Raw genomic sequence first — 18,719 nt, forward strand, 5'->3', positions numbered from 1 at the left:
ATTAACGAAAGCCCCTTAGGGGCTTTATTTTTTTTAATCCACACTTGGCTTTATGCTCTTGTAGGAATTTAAGTCCCAAGAGAACCGCAAAAACTGCTCACATTCGCAGCTAAAATGCAGAAACCCATGAGTGACAAAATGAGTCTTTGCACCCCCAGCTTTTTGAGGGGGTCCTCTTACTTCCTTCTTGGTATCACTTGCCCAGCTAGTTTTGTTGACTACTGTAAATAAGGAGTCACTGCCCACAAACGTTTACCTTTGGGCAGAGCTGTTTGGAGCTAGGCAGTGAGGTCCTACCCTAAACAACGGAAACCTCGGATACTGACAGTTCACGTCTGCAGGCTCCCTCCAAACTGGTGATTCACACAGAGGGGATCCTGGAGTGAGGCTGGGACACAGCATCCCTGCCCTTTGCTACCAGACCTCTCAAAAGACAGTTCTATCCAGAAACAAGAGACCTGATGCTCCGAGGTCACACGTGACTTTGAAGTTCAATATTCTCACATTTCATCAGTAAGGAAATGTTTGCAGGTTTGGGGCACAACCCATTCAGTTTTTCCCAGATCTGCCAGGGATGGTTTTGATGAAGGACAAGAAAGAGGAATTTTGATGATTTGAAATATGAGGTAAAAGATTATATAATTAATAGGGGAGGACAAAATAAGGGGGTCTAAAAAATAATCTTGTCAAGAACCTGTTTATATTCTATGGCAAGTAATTTAGAAATACTGGGGAACAGAAGAAACAAGGTGGTAAACACCAAATACTTGTATATAAGTATTAAAATGGTAATTGAGGACTTATTTCAAGAGGAAAAGAAACAGTAGAAGTGTTCATTTTTGCTATTATTCATATTTCATAGATGCTTAATGTTAAACAGATTTCAGGTAAAATATACCAAATAAAATCTGTCAACTACTTATGATGCCCGTACCCACCTCACATTCACACCTGTATTAACACTTGTGGATGTGAGGTGGCAGTGTTGTGCACACTGTTTAGCTAGAACACAAACTAGAAAAAAAATTGTCCAGGGAATTTCTTGGTAATTCAGTGGTTAGGACTCTCACTGCCAGGAGGCTCTCACTGCCAGGAGTCCAGGTTCAATCTCTGGTTGTGGAACTAAGATCTCACCAGCCATGCAACACAGCAAAAAAAAAGTTATCCAGAGGAGGTTAATGAGTAGTCACAGATACATGGAACAATCAGACAAGGGATAACTATATTAACAGATTTTAATATGCTTCATTGTTGTTCTTCTGGAGTAATGGTAAATAGCATACCTGAGCCAAATATAAACATATAGTAAGTCTAGTAAAAACATTAGCAAATTATTTTGCAAAGTTTTAATTGTAACTGGTTATTAAAAAGTTAATATGGAGTTTAATCATAACTGGTTATTAATACAAGTAATACTAGTATTCCTGAAAGGTTTTCTATAGATCACATTTCTATAAGCTAACAAATTTTTTAATGATTAACTATTTTAGAATCAAGTGCTATTTTTACAAAGTAATTCATTGCTAAGAAAATAGCCTTCTAAAATACAGTACACTGGACAGTCACTCTAGGAAACACTATAGTATTATTTAGCAACACTGAACCTGTACATTTTCTATGACCCAGCAATTCCATCTCAAGAATGCACTCAGGGACTTCCCTGGTGGTCCAGTGGTTAAGACTCCACCTTCCAATGCAGGGGATGTGGATTTCATCCTGTTTGGGAAGTAAGATCCCACATGTTGTGTGGGGCAACTAAGCCTACTCACCACAATGAGAGAAACCCCAAGCACTGTAAGGAAGACCCAGTGCAGCCAAAATTAAAGGAAAAAAAGAAAAAAGAATGTACTCAGAAGAAAGCCATACATGAGTGTCAAGAGTCACATATGAGAATGTGTGACAATCAAATAAGTCACACTCTGGAAATATATCCATGATATGTCATGAATAAAGCAGGTTGCAGAACATTATATATAGCTTGATTACTAGTTTGAAAAAGAACTCTGTGTATGTCTATAAACATGTGCAGTATATGATATACACTCAGTATATCTGAGTCTCTATATAGTTGTTAACTCTGGGGAGTAAAAAGAATGAAGAATTTACCTCGCTACATTATTTGACTTCACAGATATAGAGAATAGACTATGGTTGCCAAAAGGGGGGTGGGGGTTGGGGGTAGGAAAGATTGGGAGTTTGGGATTAGCAGATGCAAACTATCATATGTAAGATGGATAAACAAGAAGGTCCTACTGTATAGTATAGGGAACTATATTCCATATCCTGTGATAAACCATAATGGAAAAAAATGAGGAAATACATATATATATATTATATATATGTATGTATGTATGTATAACTAAGGGTTTCCCTGCTCAGATGGTAAAGAATCTGCCTGCAATGTGGGAGACCTGGGTTCAATCCCTGGGTTGGGAAGATCCTCTGGAGGAGGGCATGGCAACCCACTCCAGTGTTCTTGCCTGGAGAATGCCCATGGACAGAGGAGCCTGGTGGGCTACAGTCCACAGGGTCGCAAAGAGAGTAACCCTGTAACCATGACTCAGCGAGTAAGCACACGTGTAACTAAATCATTTTGCTATACAGCAGAAATTAACACAACATTGTAAATCAACTATACTTTAATAAAATTTAAACATATATATTTAAAGTAACTTCTCTTAGGTCTGCATTTACTTTGCAGGTAGCACAAGTTTGATCCCTGGTCAGGGAATTAAGATTCCATATGCTGTACAGCATGGCCAAAAAAAAAAAGAAAATTCATTCTTAAATTTCTGCTCCTTTCACAGCGTTATCCATATTAGTCAAGATTCTCCAGAGAAACAAGACCAACAGGATGTGTATCTTATTTATCTATCTATGTATACTCACACACACACACACAAAACCAACCTCACAGGGTATCTGCTGTTAAAGATATTTAGGGCATCATCTGCTGTTAAAATGAGAGAGAGAGAGGACTCCCCTGGTGGCAGAGTGGATAGGAATCCGCCTACCAATGAAGGGGACAGGGCTTCAATCCCTGGTCCAGGAAGATTCCACACGATGTGAAGCAACTAAGTCGCGCACCACGACCGCCGAGCCCGTGCTGTGGAGCCTGCAAGATGCAGCTACTGAAGCAATGTGCCTGGAGCCTGCGCCCGGCAGAGAAGCCCCTGCACCGCAGTGAAGAATAGCCCCCACTCTCTGAAACTAGAGGAAGCCCTCACACAGTAACGAAGACCCAGTGCACCCAAAAATAAATAAACGAAATTATTTTTTTAAAAAATGAGAGACAGAGAGTTGTTTTTCTTTTTTTGGCACGTCTTATGGCAAATGGGATCTTAGTTTAGTTCTCCCACTAGGGAATGAACCCTTGCCCCCTGCAGTGTAAGTGTGGAGTCTTAACCACTGGACCATCAGGGAAGTCCAAGATTGATTTCCTTTAAGGAATTGGGTCACATGACCGTAGAGGTTTGGTAAACTCAAAATCTGCAAGGTAGGCTGGCAGATGGGAGGCAGAGGGAAGAGACGCAGAGTCCAAAGGCTGTCTGCTGGCAGAATCCCATCTTGCTAGGGGGAGAGAAGTCTTTGATCACATTAAGGCCTTCAGCTGAGGAGGCCCACTCATTATGTAGGATACTCTGCTTTACAACAGAGTATATTTAATCCACCAACAGAGTATATTTAACCCACCAATTTATTAGTAAACGTTAATCTAAAAAAAAAAACACCTTCACAGAAATGTCCAGAAACAGGTTTGACCTAATATGTGGGCACCATGGCCCAGTCACACATATAACCATCACAGTCATCTCTAAGTGATAAGATTATGAATTTAAATTTATTTGCTTTTGCTACTTTTTCTATGATTATTTTTTATGTGTATTATTTTTATAATAAGAAAATCAAACACATTTTTTTCAATAGTTAGGAAAAAGATTTGCTTTAGGAAGTCTTCTATAATAGCATGGAACTGAGATCATATATACCATTATAGGTTTTTAGTACATTGTGTACCTTATGTGTGCTGGAGTATGTTTGTCTCTATACTGGGAAGGAAGTCTTTGGAGGGGCCTTCTCTTTTCATGTGTCTGTTTACTCCAAGCACAATACTCTGCCACAAAGTAGACACTCAAAGAATGAATGGCCAACAAAGGAAAAACATTACCCAAAATCAGTATTACCCCACATCCTCATACAAAACCTGCCCCTATTCTGGAATTTTCTTGAACTCTTCTGACTCCTAGTCTATAAATGGTAACTATGTAGCATATATTTTGAAATTCTATTTTGTCAGAAATGCCTCTAACCCCTTGGCCTTTCACTATCTACACTTCTATTGCATTAATTTGAATATTCTACCTAGTAAACGTATGTTTTACTTAAAAAGTAATACATGCTTTGAAAGCAACCTATGATCCAAAAAAAGAGATGTTTAAAAGATAGATTAATTCTATCATTCATTTAAAAAGGAAAACAAACATAAAAATAGCCAGAAAATTTCTGAAAAAAGATGAAGAGGATCTGGCCCTACCAAATTTTAAAACATACTGTAAAACTACAGTAAATGAAACAATATGGTGTGTACACTTACAACAGTACACAAGTGAATACAGTCCAAAGTAGATCCAGAGACACCTGGGAATGTAGCATATGCTAATAATTACATTACACATTAATGGTAGAAAACATTACTCTTGAAAAAAAAAAATTGGATTGTGTGAATTTTTTCCCAAACATCAATAACTAATTCTCCAATTCTCAGACACCAACTGCCATCCAGAAATTCAATTCAATTCTGACACTATCTATAGTGCAAACCCCACAGTTAAGGGCTCAGTTTCACAAGACTGTCTCCACTTCACACACTAGTTATAAGTCCAAGGTCTCTAAGCTACCCACACTTCTGTCCAACTTGGCGACAAATTTGGGGGCTTCTATAATCCCTTCCATGGGGAAACTAAAAAATGTTGAGACTGACGCAGTACTCAGGAAATCACTTGACTTAGTAGTTTATTATAAAGGATACAACTCAGGCACACCCAAATGGAAGAGATACTCAGGACCAGATGTGAGGGGAGTGACACACAGTTTCCATGCCCTCTGGATATACCATGCTACCAGGACATCAATGTGTCCCTTCACAGATTGTTTAAGCATTTTTACAACCCACCTCCACCACATCCATTCTCTGGAGGTTGGGGGTAGAGGGCTGAGACTTCCCATCCTCTAATCACGTTTGTTCTCGCCAGGGACCAGCTTCTATCTGAGGTTATCTAGGCTCCCTACTTTGACTCACACCTCATTAGCAAAGACTCAGGTGTATTCTAAAGGGGACTGTAGTAGGTAACAAAAGACACCCCTATCACTCAGAAAACCATGGTTTTAGTTAGGAACCAGGGACAAAGACAACATACATTTTTTATTCTATCACAAATTCTTATCTAATTCCTTATTAAAATAAATTCTAAATGAATAAAACTTTAAAATGAAACAAAATCTTGAAAATACAAAAGAAAACATGGGAGAAATTTTAAAATATTTAAGTGTGTAAGGCCTACTTTACACAGCACAAAATTCAAACATGCATAAAAAAAGGAAACATCTGACTACATGAAAAAAATTAATGTTTAATTGGAAAAAAGGCATAAATACAAAATACAAATAACACTAGGACAAGTTAATTGCAACACAGAAAACATAAAGAGCTCCTACGAATATTTAGAAACCAAATACAAAAACAGAAGACATGACTAGACCACAGAAAAATACAAATGGCTCCTACATATAAGATACACTCAACATCACTCTAAACAAATGAAACTTTGAGATATCATTTTCACCTATAAAATTGGCAGATAGAAACAAAATGTTAAACATTTTGAGGACATCCTTTCCTTTATATATATATTTATATTTATTAAATCATATAAACATATATAGGTAAATGATTTAATTAAAATGTTTATTAACTCAATATGATTTAATAAAAATAAGACAATGGACATATTTTGTATATTTCATATTTTCCTGTAAATACTTCTGCCTCCCCCTTTTATGGACACATAAAGTGGGGGTACTGCAAAAATGAAAATATTCTGAATGTTTTTAATATAGTCCATGTTAATATTTTGATGGCCTCTGCCTTTTGAGCAGATGCCTGGGGAATAGTTATAAAAAATGAGAACACATTACACATGCTATTTAAACCATGCTTTTCTCCCTTATTTGTGTAATTAAATATGCTTTCATCATCCTCTACACATAGTTTTCAAAACCTTTCTGATTGCCCTATCCTCAGTCCTCCCTTAGTTCATTCTCCATTCCACCAATATCTTCATCATTAGTTCTTTGGTTTCTCACTGCCAGCAAGCATATGCTCAAACATCTTAACTCGCAAACCAGGCCCTGACAGTCAGGACAAGCTACTTCCCTGAATTTGTCTCTTGCAACCTTTCCCCCTCAGTCTATGCATATGTCTTTGGTTGGGCTTGACAGGCCCTCCCACTGTCTTCCTGTCTGATACCACTCTCCTAGGCTCTCTTCTGCAAAGTATCTACCTACTGTTCACAACTCACCTCCTTCAGGGACTTCCCTGGCAGTGGTTAAGACTTCAGGCCCCCAATGTAGGAGGCCGGGGTTCGATCCCTGGTAGGGGAACTAAGATCCCAATTGTCATGCAGTGAGCAAAACAAAAAACTTCACCTCCTCCAAAAAGCCTTCCCTGATGCTCAGAGTTAATACCTTCATGCTCACAGCACTTCATTCATCCCTTAATTACAACATCGGAATCTTTACTGTTCATTGTCATTGTCTTTGTCTACAAGTTTATCTAACTAGGCTATGTACTTCTTGTGGATTAAGGAAGGATCTTCAGGACTAATCATCTATCTCCTACTGTGTAACTCATACACATGCTTTTGTGATTCTCAAATATAAACAGCCACTGAAAAGCATTACATACCAGGATATTTACTGCAGCCTTAGAAAGACAAGATTGGGAACAACCTAAAAGCCAATCAGTAGGTGACTGGCTAGTCAGGTCATTCTTATAAAGAATATTATGCAGCTGCTTAAACATAAGAATGAGGAACCCAAAAAAAAAAAAAAAAGAATGAGGAACCCCTCATTTTTATATTGATATGTTACCATCTTCAGGATACTTTAAGTGTGACACACCCAACAGTGTTTATTATAATTTGCCATTTTGGGGAGTGGGTGGGGCTTTTTAAAAATATTTATACACATATTTATTTAGAAATCCAGACAGCATCTGGGAAATTCAGAGTATCTAAAGGTACATATACATCAGGAGAAAATTTAAGTAGAGGGAGAAACACTTTTCGTCATATACCTTCTGGCACCTTCTACATTCTTAACAATTTTAGCTATGACCTATAAAAATAAAACAAAATATCAGAGACTACCTGGTATCTAGGTGGGGGTCGGGAACTGGATACTAGAAACAACTGGGGGCATCTGTCAGAATAAGGGAGTCCTCTCACAGGCTGGCTGGACATCACTGCTTAGCCAAGTTTGAGTTTTCAAACCTGCCTTAAGTGCCTGAGGTCTCAGCACTGTGTAGTAAGCCCGAAGGGTGGACCGACTCTTGCTTCTCAACTGTCATCGCCCCAATCAGGTAGCTTTCTAAAGGCTTCTAGCACTTTCCATCTTGCCTTATATCTCTTCTTCTTCCCCAGGCCTAAGACACCTAGGACACTAGGCAAGGGTCCTTCTCAGGTCCACTGTGTAACCGCCAAAGCACCTAGAATACGTCCTGCACACTGTACATAGTCCAGAAAACTCTGGTCACCGGGATAAACTCAAAAAGGGAGGCAAAAAGTAAACGGCGCGAGTGCGCAATGGAGGAGGCCCACCCTACACCCTAAGGCCGGAGACCTCCGCGAAAGAGCAGCCGCCTCTCCAGTCACGCCCTGAAGCACGCGGCCGACAAGTTCGTTCCGCCTACGTCCTCAGATCCGGGGTGCACAAAGCCCGAACCCAACCACCTGCGACACCAGAGCCTCAGGAGACCCGGTTGCCGGTCGCATGGGTACACGCTCTGCCCGACCGCAATGGCGCCGCAGCAGACGCGAGGGGCGGGGCTACGTTCGGCCGCAATCCAATGAGCGGCGCCAGCCGGCCCGCGGCCCAATGGCGGCGGCGCGCGGGCACGCTGGGGGCGGGCCCGGCGCGCCCGACTGTTCCAGAAGACCCGGATAGCACCGCCCAGCCACGCTGAACCGGCTCGGGGCTTTTCGCCACGCTGCGTCCCCTTATCTTCCTCTGTTGGGTCAGCTATGGCGGCCGTGAAGACCCTGAACCCCAAGGCCGAGGTGGCCCGAGCGCAGGCGGCGTTGGCGGTCAACATTAGCGCGGCCCGGGGGCTGCAGGACGTGCTGAGGACCAACTTGGGGCCTAAGGGCACCATGAAGATGTAAGGCGGGACTGGCGGGGAGGGGCGGGCGGGCACCGTGCACCTCGCGCTGTCGCGGGTCTGCACCGGGGACCGCGGCCTGGAGCCAGCAGCCTCCGGGCCTGTGAACTCGCCACTGCTGCCCTTCTTACCCCTCTTGTCCCGGCTGGGTCATATTTCTTACCCTGGTCGTTTCCTGGTGCTCGATTCCTTCTCCGCCGAGAACAATGCTGCCCGCGTGCGCGGCGCCCCCCTGCGCTTGGGACTTGAGCGCCCTTTCAAATTGCTTCCCAGACAGGAGGAGGGTGGGCACTGCGCCATCCCTGTTAGCGGGGTACAGAGAACCAACCCCTTGGCCCCAGCTCCTGAAGATCTGGATAAAACCCGATTGTTAAGGGCCTCTTAACTTGATCTCCATTGATAAAGTCACAGTGCGATTCATTTCTGCCCATTGAACAGGCTTGTTTCTGGTGCTGGAGACATCAAACTCACTAAAGATGGAAATGTGCTGCTTCATGAAATGGTGAGAGGCTGCTGTCCTAGATCCAAAGTGTCTTGGTTTTCCGTAGTACATTTGATTTGTAGGAAGATTTTTACTCTCAACAGGTGGTTTTCCAGACAGTGGGAAAGAGTAGGAAAAAATGTTATCAGTACTATTATTGACAGTACCGAATAGTGAGGAGCCCTGGAGTCTAATAAACGTACTTTTGAATCCCCTACTCTTACCATTTAAGGTTTTCTTTAAAGGGTGTTAATTAAAATCCTAATAAAACCTAAAGAACTAAGAGGAATGACATAGGCAGAATGCCACAGAATGGTTATACTTTTTCAAACAACAGTTCTTCTGTGTTACATCACACCTCTCCACCACCATCTGAAGGAGAAATAAAACTACCATTTTTAAAGTCCCAGTGACTAAGAATCTGAGGTTATTGAGAGGAGCAGTCATTTTACTCATCCCTGAGTTCCCCAAAACAGTTAAAATCCTAGAAAAGGAAATGACTTGCCTATGTTTTGAGTTCAGAATAAGATTTAAGGCTTTAAAAATAGTGTATCATCCCTTCAATGTCCAGATGTTTTGTTAATATCTTCAATATGGATTAGCTAACCTGGAAGGTGTAGTTTTTGTTGGTGGGTTAAGTGGTGGCCTCTGCTTGCAGAGAAAAATAGGAGTCATAGTTTAAAGTCGATGTCAGAAAAGTCATCTTTACCTGACTGTTTAATTTTACCTAATCTAATAAGCTAGTCTGCTTAGATTCTTAAAACTGTCAGTGTCCCTAAAGACATAAAAGGCTGTAGTAGAGGACAATGAGACAAAAACTGTGCAGGGGCCATGATTGGATACTTTGTAGTTAAGAATCTGTGGGTGACAAACATAAAGAATATTCTGTTCTTCCAGAACTGTTCCACAGTGACTTAACATCCACTGTGGTAATATTTGCTAAAGAGGCTAAGTTTTTTTTTTTTTTTTTTCCCGTTTTAAATTGTTTCTGCAGTGCCAAATGATAACTGGGCTGCTGAGCTTTCAGTTTTAAAAGGCACTTGGTTTATTCTCACAAGAATCCTACATTTGTCATAAAGAGGCTTGCATGGATTTGAAATTGTTGCTATTACTTGTTAGCTCCATTATCTTGAGTAAACCTTCACTGGGCCTCATATTTCCTCATCGATAAAATCAAGATAATCTGAGAAGTAAATTTATACATGAAAATGTTATTGTCAGCTGATAACTGACAACTCAGTTGTAAACTGATAACTCAGAATAGCTAATCATGTTTTTAATCAGAGCAATTTGTAGCTGGATACTTTGACATTTTGTGCAAATAGATTAGCCCTTTACACATTTTAAGGTATATTTGGACTATTTTCATTTTAAGTTGTTTAAGGAATTTTTCTCTTTCTCTACTTGCAGCAAATTCAACACCCAACAGCCTCCTTAATAGCCAAAGTAGCAACAGCCCAGGATGACATAACTGGTGATGGTACTACTTCCAATGTCCTCATCATCGGAGAGCTGCTGAAGCAGGCGGATCTCTACATTTCTGAAGTATACATGATTCTTGTGTTTCTTTGATACTTCGTTGTCAATAAGAAATAATCTCAGTTTGACTCCTACAAACTGATGTACTGATAGTAGCTGAGGCCATATAATGGAATGTAAAGAGCAAAGGGCTTAAATCTGGGAACCAGAGTCTGTATCCTTGTCTGACACAAATTTATTGTGATCCTCAATGAATTGTAGAATCTTTGTTTGCCTGAAAGGTGGTTTTTGTTTTTTCAATCAAGTTGCATTCCATGTATAATTTTTTATATGTCTATAACATGGCTTAATAATTGAGATCTAGAAGTGGGATATCCAAGATGGCATATTTTTAAGGAAAAAGTCAACAAAATTTAAGAATGCCATAAATTTTTTTTAACTTTCAGTAGTTCCAAGGGTAAAGCAAACCTCAGTACTAATCTGATGTAGGAAGGATTTCTTGGGAAGAGAGAGAGAGTCTGAAAAACAGAGTCTCCCTGTTTTTCATTAGGAAATGATGTGAATTACTTTCAGGTTACCTGTAGAAGAGATGTAATAGCCACATTGTCATGACACAATTTCGCGTTTTGGGCATTTTCCCTTGTGGTTTGCACAGTGAACACCCAAGAGTGCTTTGTAGTTCCCTTGGCTTTGACCCTGTGCTAGAGTAATGTCTGTTCTTTCCCTCTGCATTGAAAGGACTGTTTATCCTTTTAAATGTATTCAGAAAGTCAGCACATGATATTAATTGTGTTTAGGGGTATGAATGATGCAGAGTAAACTTTCATACATCTTGCTTTGTAATGAACTGTAGTTGCATCTACCTGAAGATTTCTAGTGTTAGTAGTGGTTTTGTAATTGTATGTTTACCATAGGGTCTTCATCCCAGAATAATTACAGAAGGATTTGAAGCTGCAAAGGAAAAGGCACTTCAGTTTTTGGAACAAGTCAAAGTAAGCAAAGAGATGGACAGGGAAACACTTATAGACGTGGCCAGAACATCTCTACGTACTAAAGTTCATGCTGAACTCGCTGACGTCTTAACAGAGGTATGTGTTAAGTTTGGCATGTGTCTGGTACTTTACGCCTATACTGAGAACCCCTGGCAACTGGAAATATCCGTATTCTTACTAATTGCAACTAGAAAGTGCTATTTAAACTCTTCACAGTGTCATACTGTGTCAACTAAGTGTTTGGTCAGCCATAAAGTTCATTTTTGTGGCAGTAATAACCTGATCTGTGTCCCTAGAAGAAGTGAGAAAATAATAGTATTAATAGTATTCCTGGCCAGGTTACAAAGGTATAATCAGACCTTTCAGTAAAGGGGGTTTATAAAATGGAGATTTTATTATTAAGAAGTTTCCTGTTGTCAGTATTTTTTATTATAGAGGTGTCAATGATTCTTGAATTACAATGGAGGTTTCAGGAATGTAAATTACTCAGCCCTTTACACACAGTGCATCGTGTTCTGTTAGCATGTAGAAAAAGACTTAGATCAGTTTGGAGATTTTCAAAGACGAGAAACTGCTTTAAACATCTGTGAAGAATAAGTACCATAAATGTCTCAACTTCCACAAATCAAATTCATTGAATGGTTATACTCCTCTTGCAGGCTGTAGTGGACTCCATTTTGGCCATTAAAAAACAAGATGAACCTATTGATCTCTTCATGGTTGAGATCATGGAGATGAAACATAAATCTGAAACAGATACAAGGTAGGTGTTAGAATTCTATGAAATACTTAAAAGAGTACACATTTGAAGGTTACACAGTACCTATTTTTGCCTGATTTTTTTGAATTATTGTATGTTGCCTAGACAAGTTATCATTTACTTAGCAGTATTACCTCTTGAAGTCAATTTTATGTATTTATAGTCAGAATGATCCTGAAAAGTCAGTTACATCAGTCATTTGGCATTTATTGAACTATTGAGTACAGAGCATATAGGAGACTTTGAGGAATCTCAGAGATAATTATTTCAGAGACCTAGTTTGAAAACATTTTTAGAAGGAGGTGATCACCAGTTTAATAGCAACCAATTGTGACTGTTTCTGTGGAGAATTTTCTGTATAAGAAAGGGTTGTGGCTTTAATTTGAATGGCTTGTTTTTATCATGTTCTGGAATTTTGCGTTTTTACAATTGAACCTTCTTAGGTAGTACCCAAAAGTCGTATTCAAGTAACTCAAGTAATAAAGTTAATTGTGTGAAAATTGTCAATACAGTCTCAGTGTTTTAATTTTGTTAGCATATTTTACACCCCCATCTGGAACTCAGTAAGAATATAATCTCTTACATGTTTTAACAGCTTAATCAGAGGTCTTGTTTTGGACCACGGGGCACGGCATCCTGATATGAAGAAGAGAGTAGAAGATGCGTACATCCTCACATGCAACGTGTCATTAGAATATGAAAAAACGTGAGTTTATAGCTCCTTAGAAATGGGAAAGGCTTGGCATTTGGGTCAAGTCATTTTTTTTATTTCCCTAAGACTCAGTGTCTGCACTCAAAAGGGCAAAATGCCTCAACCAGGGATTTGGAAAATTCTAGGAAATAGCCTCTGAAAGCATACCAGGGGGTGGGATTGGAGCTTGGTGACCATTTGCTAAATATTTCCTCCCCCGTCTGTAATTTCTTTTTTAGAGAAGTGAATTCTGGCTTTTTTTACAAGAGTGCAGAGGAGAGAGAGAAATTAGTGAAAGCTGAAAGGAAATTCATTGAAGACAGAGTTAAAAAAATAATCGACCTGAAAAAGAAAGTCTGTGGTGATTCAGATAAAGGATTTGTTGTTATTAATCAAAAGGTGAGAAATCTTGTTTTATAAACTAGTCTGTATCTATTTGTATTTTAAAGGTAAAATATTGAAACTTCTTTTGTTGTTTTTACAGGGAATTGATCCCTTTTCCTTAGATGCTCTTGCCAAAGAAGGCATAATAGCTCTGCGCAGAGCTAAAAGGAGAAACATGGAAAGGTACGGGTGGCAGATTATCTGTGTGACAGGAATTTCACTTTATTTTGGAGTTAACTTGGATTATTCCTTTTTTCCCTCTTATTTTTGTGAGTTTCTAATTTTCTGTTTTTACAAAATATGCATAATACGAAATTTATAATTTTAAAATATATAATTCAGTGTCATAAAGTGAAATTCACATTGTTGTGCACCTAGCACCATTGTTCGTTTCCGGAAGTTTTTCCATTGCAAACAGAAAGTTTGTACTCCTAAACAATAACTGTACACAGTCTTGCCGGTAAATACTAGTCCACTTACTGTCTCTTATGAATTTGATACCTCATGTAAGGGAATCATGGAGCATTTGTCCTTCTGCATTTGGATTGTTTTCACTTAATGTAATCTTTTCAAAGTTGATGTTGTAGCATGTATTGGGATCACATTTCTGTTTCAGGATGAATAATACCACGTGTTGTTTATTCATTTATCTGTCCGTGGACATTTCTTTGGGTTTCTACCTTGGCTCTTGTGAATAGTGCCGCTATGAGTGTTGATATATACTTGTTTTATTTTTAAATGATGACCTATATAGTATCGTTTTTTCCTTATCAAGAGACTGCACCAAGGGTTTTAGAGAATGCTTTCTCCCGCAGAGCTCTGGTGTGCCTTTAGATTTCATGTCAGAGGAGTATTTACTGACTTGAGGAGAGTGGTTTAAATGGAGAGTTAGGAGAAAAGACCAGTTTTCAGCTGGTTGGTGGCAAATGGAAAGGCTTACGTAAAATATATTTTAGAACATGATTTTAGTACGTAATTCTGAAAAAGATTGCTTTCTAAAAAGAATTAACCTCTAGATATAACTAATAAAAGCACTTCTGCATTTCCCTTAAAATACTTGAATATTTCAGGCTGACTCTTGCTTGTGGTGGGATAGCCCTAAATTCTCTTGATGACCTAAATCCTGATTGTTTGGGACATGCAGGACTTGTCTATGAATATACATTGGTAAGTGTACTTTCTTCCCAAAATACTACTACTTTTTGGTTCATGAATTCTTCAGTAGTTAAGAATTCTTCCAAACTCAGGGTAGTGTTTTTGCTTTGTTTACATACATTTTGATGACTTGTGCATAGTAACAATAAGCCCTTGATGGGAAAATCACATTTCATTTATGTGACCTTTTTTCAAAGAAATTGTTAGCTTTAATGTGATCAGTGTGGTGCCCGATTAATACCCCATTTATTCCTCCATAAGCCCCTCTCCTCTGGTCATCCCTTGCACAACCATATCCTGTTTTTTTAAAATACCCCCTCTTCACACAGGGAGAAGAGAAGTTCACCTTTATTGAGAAATGTAACAATCCTCGCTCTGTCACATTATTGATCAAAGGACCAAATAAGCACACGCTTACTCAAATCAAAGACGCAATAAGAGATGGCTTGAGGGCTGTTAAAAATGCTATTGATGATGGTAAGATGCTCCCTGTGTTTATTCTTTCTGCTAGTCTAAAAGGCATGGCTGAATACTGTGTTCTTTTTGTCAGTAGTTTACACAGCCAGACACCATGCAAAAGTAAAGTTTTCCCTTTAAAATGGCTATGATGGTATGCTAAGTTTTTTCATAGCATGCTGTTGTTAAAAAGGGGATACAAATGAACTAAAAGCTTGCAGGATTTGCCATGTGCTCCTTAAATCATTCTGTTGTTTGAGATGTTGCTTGTATCGCTTTCAAATGCAGTATTAAACTTGCTGCGGTTACATGGCATTCTCAAATTAATGGCTTTCCTGTGTTTTAATTTTATGTATATTTTTCCTTATAATTGACTCAACAGTTTTATGTTCTTTGTATCTTAGCGTTTTCCTCTTTCCCTCACCCAACAGGCTGTGTAGTCCCAGGCGCTGGCGCAGTGGAAGTGGCGATGGCAGAAGCCCTGGTTAAACACAAGCCCAGCGTAAAGGGCAGGGCCCAGCTTGGGGTTCAGGCGTTTGCTGATGCATTGCTCATTATTCCCAAGGTGTGAATGCTTTTCACAGTTTTCTAAACTACACCAAAGTGATTCATCCGATGAAAGCTTTTGCTAATGTGGGTTTTTTCATAATGTGGATTTTGAATAAATAGATTGCATCCATTTTCACCCTAACATTAGAACAGGTGTTTCTCAATATCTAATGTGTTGGTTCCTCTGGACAGGAGGCTTGACTATCTGAAGTTGTAGTGTAGGGCTTATCCTTGGGTACAAGCTTGCTTTTTGTTTTTATTTGTTTTAAACTAAGAGTAATATGGGCTCCCCTCGTGGCTCATAGGATAAAGAATGCCGGCAATGCAGGAGACCTGAGTTCAATCCCTGGATTGGGAAGATTCCCTGGAGGAGGGCATGGCAACCCACTCCAGTATTCTTGCCTGGACAGTCCCCATTGACAGAGGAGCCTGTCAGGCTACAGTCTGTGGGGTCACAGAGAGTTGGAGAAAGATTATTATGTTGGTTTTCTATCGTGTGCTCATTTGAAAGTACAGTTTATGGCTAGTGTTATTGCTGAGACTGAGGTGGATTAGTGAATGGGTTAGTGATGTATATTAGCCATTGTGTAAAGTGAACATTAATATCAGTCTGCATTCATTAAAAGTTTTTTTTAACTGTTAAGTTAGAAATACTATTTATTTTAGACTTGACTATCAGTTAGTAGGTCCTATCTTTAAATAGTTACATTTGTTTCCTTTAGGTTCTTGCTCAGAACTCCGGTTTTGACCTTCAGGAAACACTAGTTAAAGTTCAAGCAGAACATTCAGAATCCGGTCAGCTTGTGGGTGTGGACTTGAACACTGGTAAGGAGGATGCAACCATTTGAAGGGGGAGATCTAGATACTATAAGTAGAGTACAGATTTGGTGATGTTGCTGAGTTGTGGTAGGTGGTTCAGGTGTATATTGAAGGGTTTCATATTGAGCTTGCTTTACTCACCTTTTTATCAGGGACTTTGATTAAAGTGATACATTTGATGATCATATCTATGGGTGAAAACAGGCTAAGGATTAGCAAAAGCTGGAAGAGGGAACCAAACCTAATGAAATGATTAAGGCCCTGATCTTAGGCCAGTGTAATACAGATCATACAAGTAGAAAGTGGAAGATGTGCATACATCTGTGCAGTATGTGGAAGACCTATTGTGGACAACAGCATTTACATTCAAGTTAATGTAAAGGTTTCTTTTTTAAATTTCTATTGGCGTGTAGTTGGTTTACAGTGTTGTGTTTATGCTCTGCAGCAAAGTGAATCAGTGGGTATATATATCCACTCTGTTTTTTAGAGTTTATTCCATATAGATCATTACAGAGGATTGAGTAGAGTTCCTGTGCTACACGGTAGGTTCTTCTTGTCTATTTTCTATATAATAATGTGTATATGTCATTCCCAGATTCCCAGTTAATAAAGGTTTCTCTGGAATGAGGGAAATGATAAGCCTATCTTGCCAGATTATAGCTCAAGTGCTGTACTTTAATATGTACAAATAAGAATGTCTCCAGAAAAAGATACATGTGCAAATGTTTGGCAACCAACTAGAGCATTCCTGTCACTGAAAGTATTCTAAGTAGAGGTCAGCCACTCATCAAAGCTGCTGTGCATAGGAGTCATGGTCTGTAATACAACATTGGGCTAAGTGAGGAACTTCGGGTTCTCATAGTTAATACTAGAGGAAATGAGTAACCACTGAGGAGTAAAAGCACACAGAATACTCTTATTAGTTCTTTTAGACAGCATTCTGATCTTATGAACCTGCTCTATGTGATTTTAAGAAGACTGAATTACTTTTCAGGTGAACCAATGGTAGCAGCAGAAGCAGGCATATGGGATAACTATTGTGTAAAGAAACAGCTTCTTCACTCCTGGTAAGTTTGGGAAAGCCAGAACTGTAAAATAACATTTAGGGAATCTTCATACTCTTTAAAATTGGTACATTTTAATTTTCTTTCCATAAGAAAATGTAATCAGGCGAAAGTATAGCAACTGAAGCTATCCTTCTGTGTATGGAGGGGTAAGGGGGAAATTTGACATAATTTGCACAAGTTAGTTGGAGATTGAGTTGAATTAGAGTTCATACCTCAAACCTGAGCTGTCTTGATTTTTTTCCCCCTTTTCAGCACTGTGATTGCCACCAACATTCTCCTGGTTGATGAGATCATGAGAGCTGGAATGTCTTCTCTAAAAGGTTGAATTGAAGCTTCCCTTGTATCTGAATCCTGAAGACTACAGAGTGATCCTAATAATACAGCTATGGAATTTTGGTCCAAGCTTCAAATGATCTTCAAAGGATTTTCTTTTCCCATATTAAAAAAGGAGAGAACACTGGCACCTATTCAGATTCTGAAGTTCTGAAATTATAATTACAGTATTTTTTAAATTGCACTGCAGTGTCCACATACAGCAGGTCATACTTACCCAGTAAACAGGACATTTTGCTTTACCCTCAGTGATATAAAAATATTAGATAAGCATATGTTATCTATCTTGTTATTAAATATTCATTGAAAAACAAATTTTAATAGTTTAATAATTTCTTCTAATGGATGTATTTTAATTTATTTCCAGTAGTTCCCTGTCATTAAGCATAAGACTTAAATAACCTAAAGTTTTGAAGCATTCCTGCTTCCCGAGCACACTTTGGACTTTTCATGCTTTTAAAGTAGCTTTGCTAAAATGCTTCCCAGAAGTGTTAAGTTATCGTGAGTAGAAAGATGGAACCAGAGGCAAGAGGGGTTCAAAGAGCTGAAAGTATAAAGTGGCAAAATACAAAAGGCAGAGGTTAAAAACACGACTGAATATATGGTGACTAAGGACTAGAGATTTTCCGGCAAGATTGTTATTTTCACAGCTCAGAACCTTTGCTTATACTGATACCCTTCCTAAATCCTCAAGTGTCCTGTTTATCTTAAATTACTGTTCTCTTCTAAATGTTTGCACAAAATACAGTAGGTATATCTGAAGCCCTTGAAAGTGAAGTTGTGTTGCTGAACTTTGTGTTTTGAGGAGTTGGCAGTTGCCTACAGTGAGTGTGTAATAAATATGAAGTTAAAACCTTTCTGTGCTCTCAAGATGGTATTCTAGGGTACAAAAGGAATCTGCATATAAAAGGGAAGGAAATCAATCCAAACAGTGGTTCACAAGTTAATAAAGGGGATTCTGAACTGGCAGGGCCTCTAGACTGTTCAGTCTCCCAGTCGTGTCCGACCTGCTCTTTGCGAGCCCGTGGACTGCAGCATGCCCGGCCTCCCGGCCCCTCCCCATCTCCCAGTTTGCCCAGGTTCACACCCGTTGCGTAAGTGGTGCCACCCAGCCAT

General features: G+C 39.2%; 1 protein-coding gene and 2 non-coding genes across 3 annotated transcripts; all 3 read left to right on the plus strand.

Moving 5' to 3' along the window:
• The first annotated feature begins 8,195 nt into the window (after nt 1–8,195).
• CCT6A (chaperonin containing TCP1 subunit 6A) lies at nt 8,196–18,460 on the plus strand. The gene is made up of 14 exons (XM_043454942.1): nt 8,196–8,437; nt 8,876–8,939; nt 10,329–10,463; nt 11,312–11,485; nt 12,049–12,152; nt 12,745–12,855; nt 13,080–13,239; nt 13,325–13,407; nt 14,295–14,391; nt 14,709–14,856; nt 15,267–15,400; nt 16,107–16,209; nt 17,198–17,270; nt 17,523–18,460. Exons 1-14 carry the CDS (start codon nt 8,301–8,303, stop codon nt 17,593–17,595), a joined length of 1,596 nt encoding a protein of 531 aa, XP_043310877.1. The 5' UTR covers nt 8,196–8,300; the 3' UTR covers nt 17,596–18,460.
• LOC122433657 lies at nt 11,045–11,178 on the plus strand. The gene has a single exon (XR_006267147.1). It is a non-coding gene; the product is annotated as a small nucleolar RNA SNORA22 (small nucleolar RNA).
• Nucleotides 14,899–15,039, plus strand: LOC122433654. The gene has a single exon (XR_006267144.1). It is a non-coding gene; the product is annotated as a small nucleolar RNA SNORA15 (small nucleolar RNA).
• Nucleotides 18,461–18,719: the final 259 nt, after the last annotated feature.

The sequence above is a fragment of the Cervus canadensis genome, chromosome 32, assembly GCF_019320065.1.
Source record: "Cervus canadensis isolate Bull #8, Minnesota chromosome 32, ASM1932006v1, whole genome shotgun sequence".
In the NCBI taxonomy this organism is placed as follows: domain Eukaryota; kingdom Metazoa; phylum Chordata; class Mammalia; order Artiodactyla; family Cervidae; genus Cervus; species Cervus canadensis.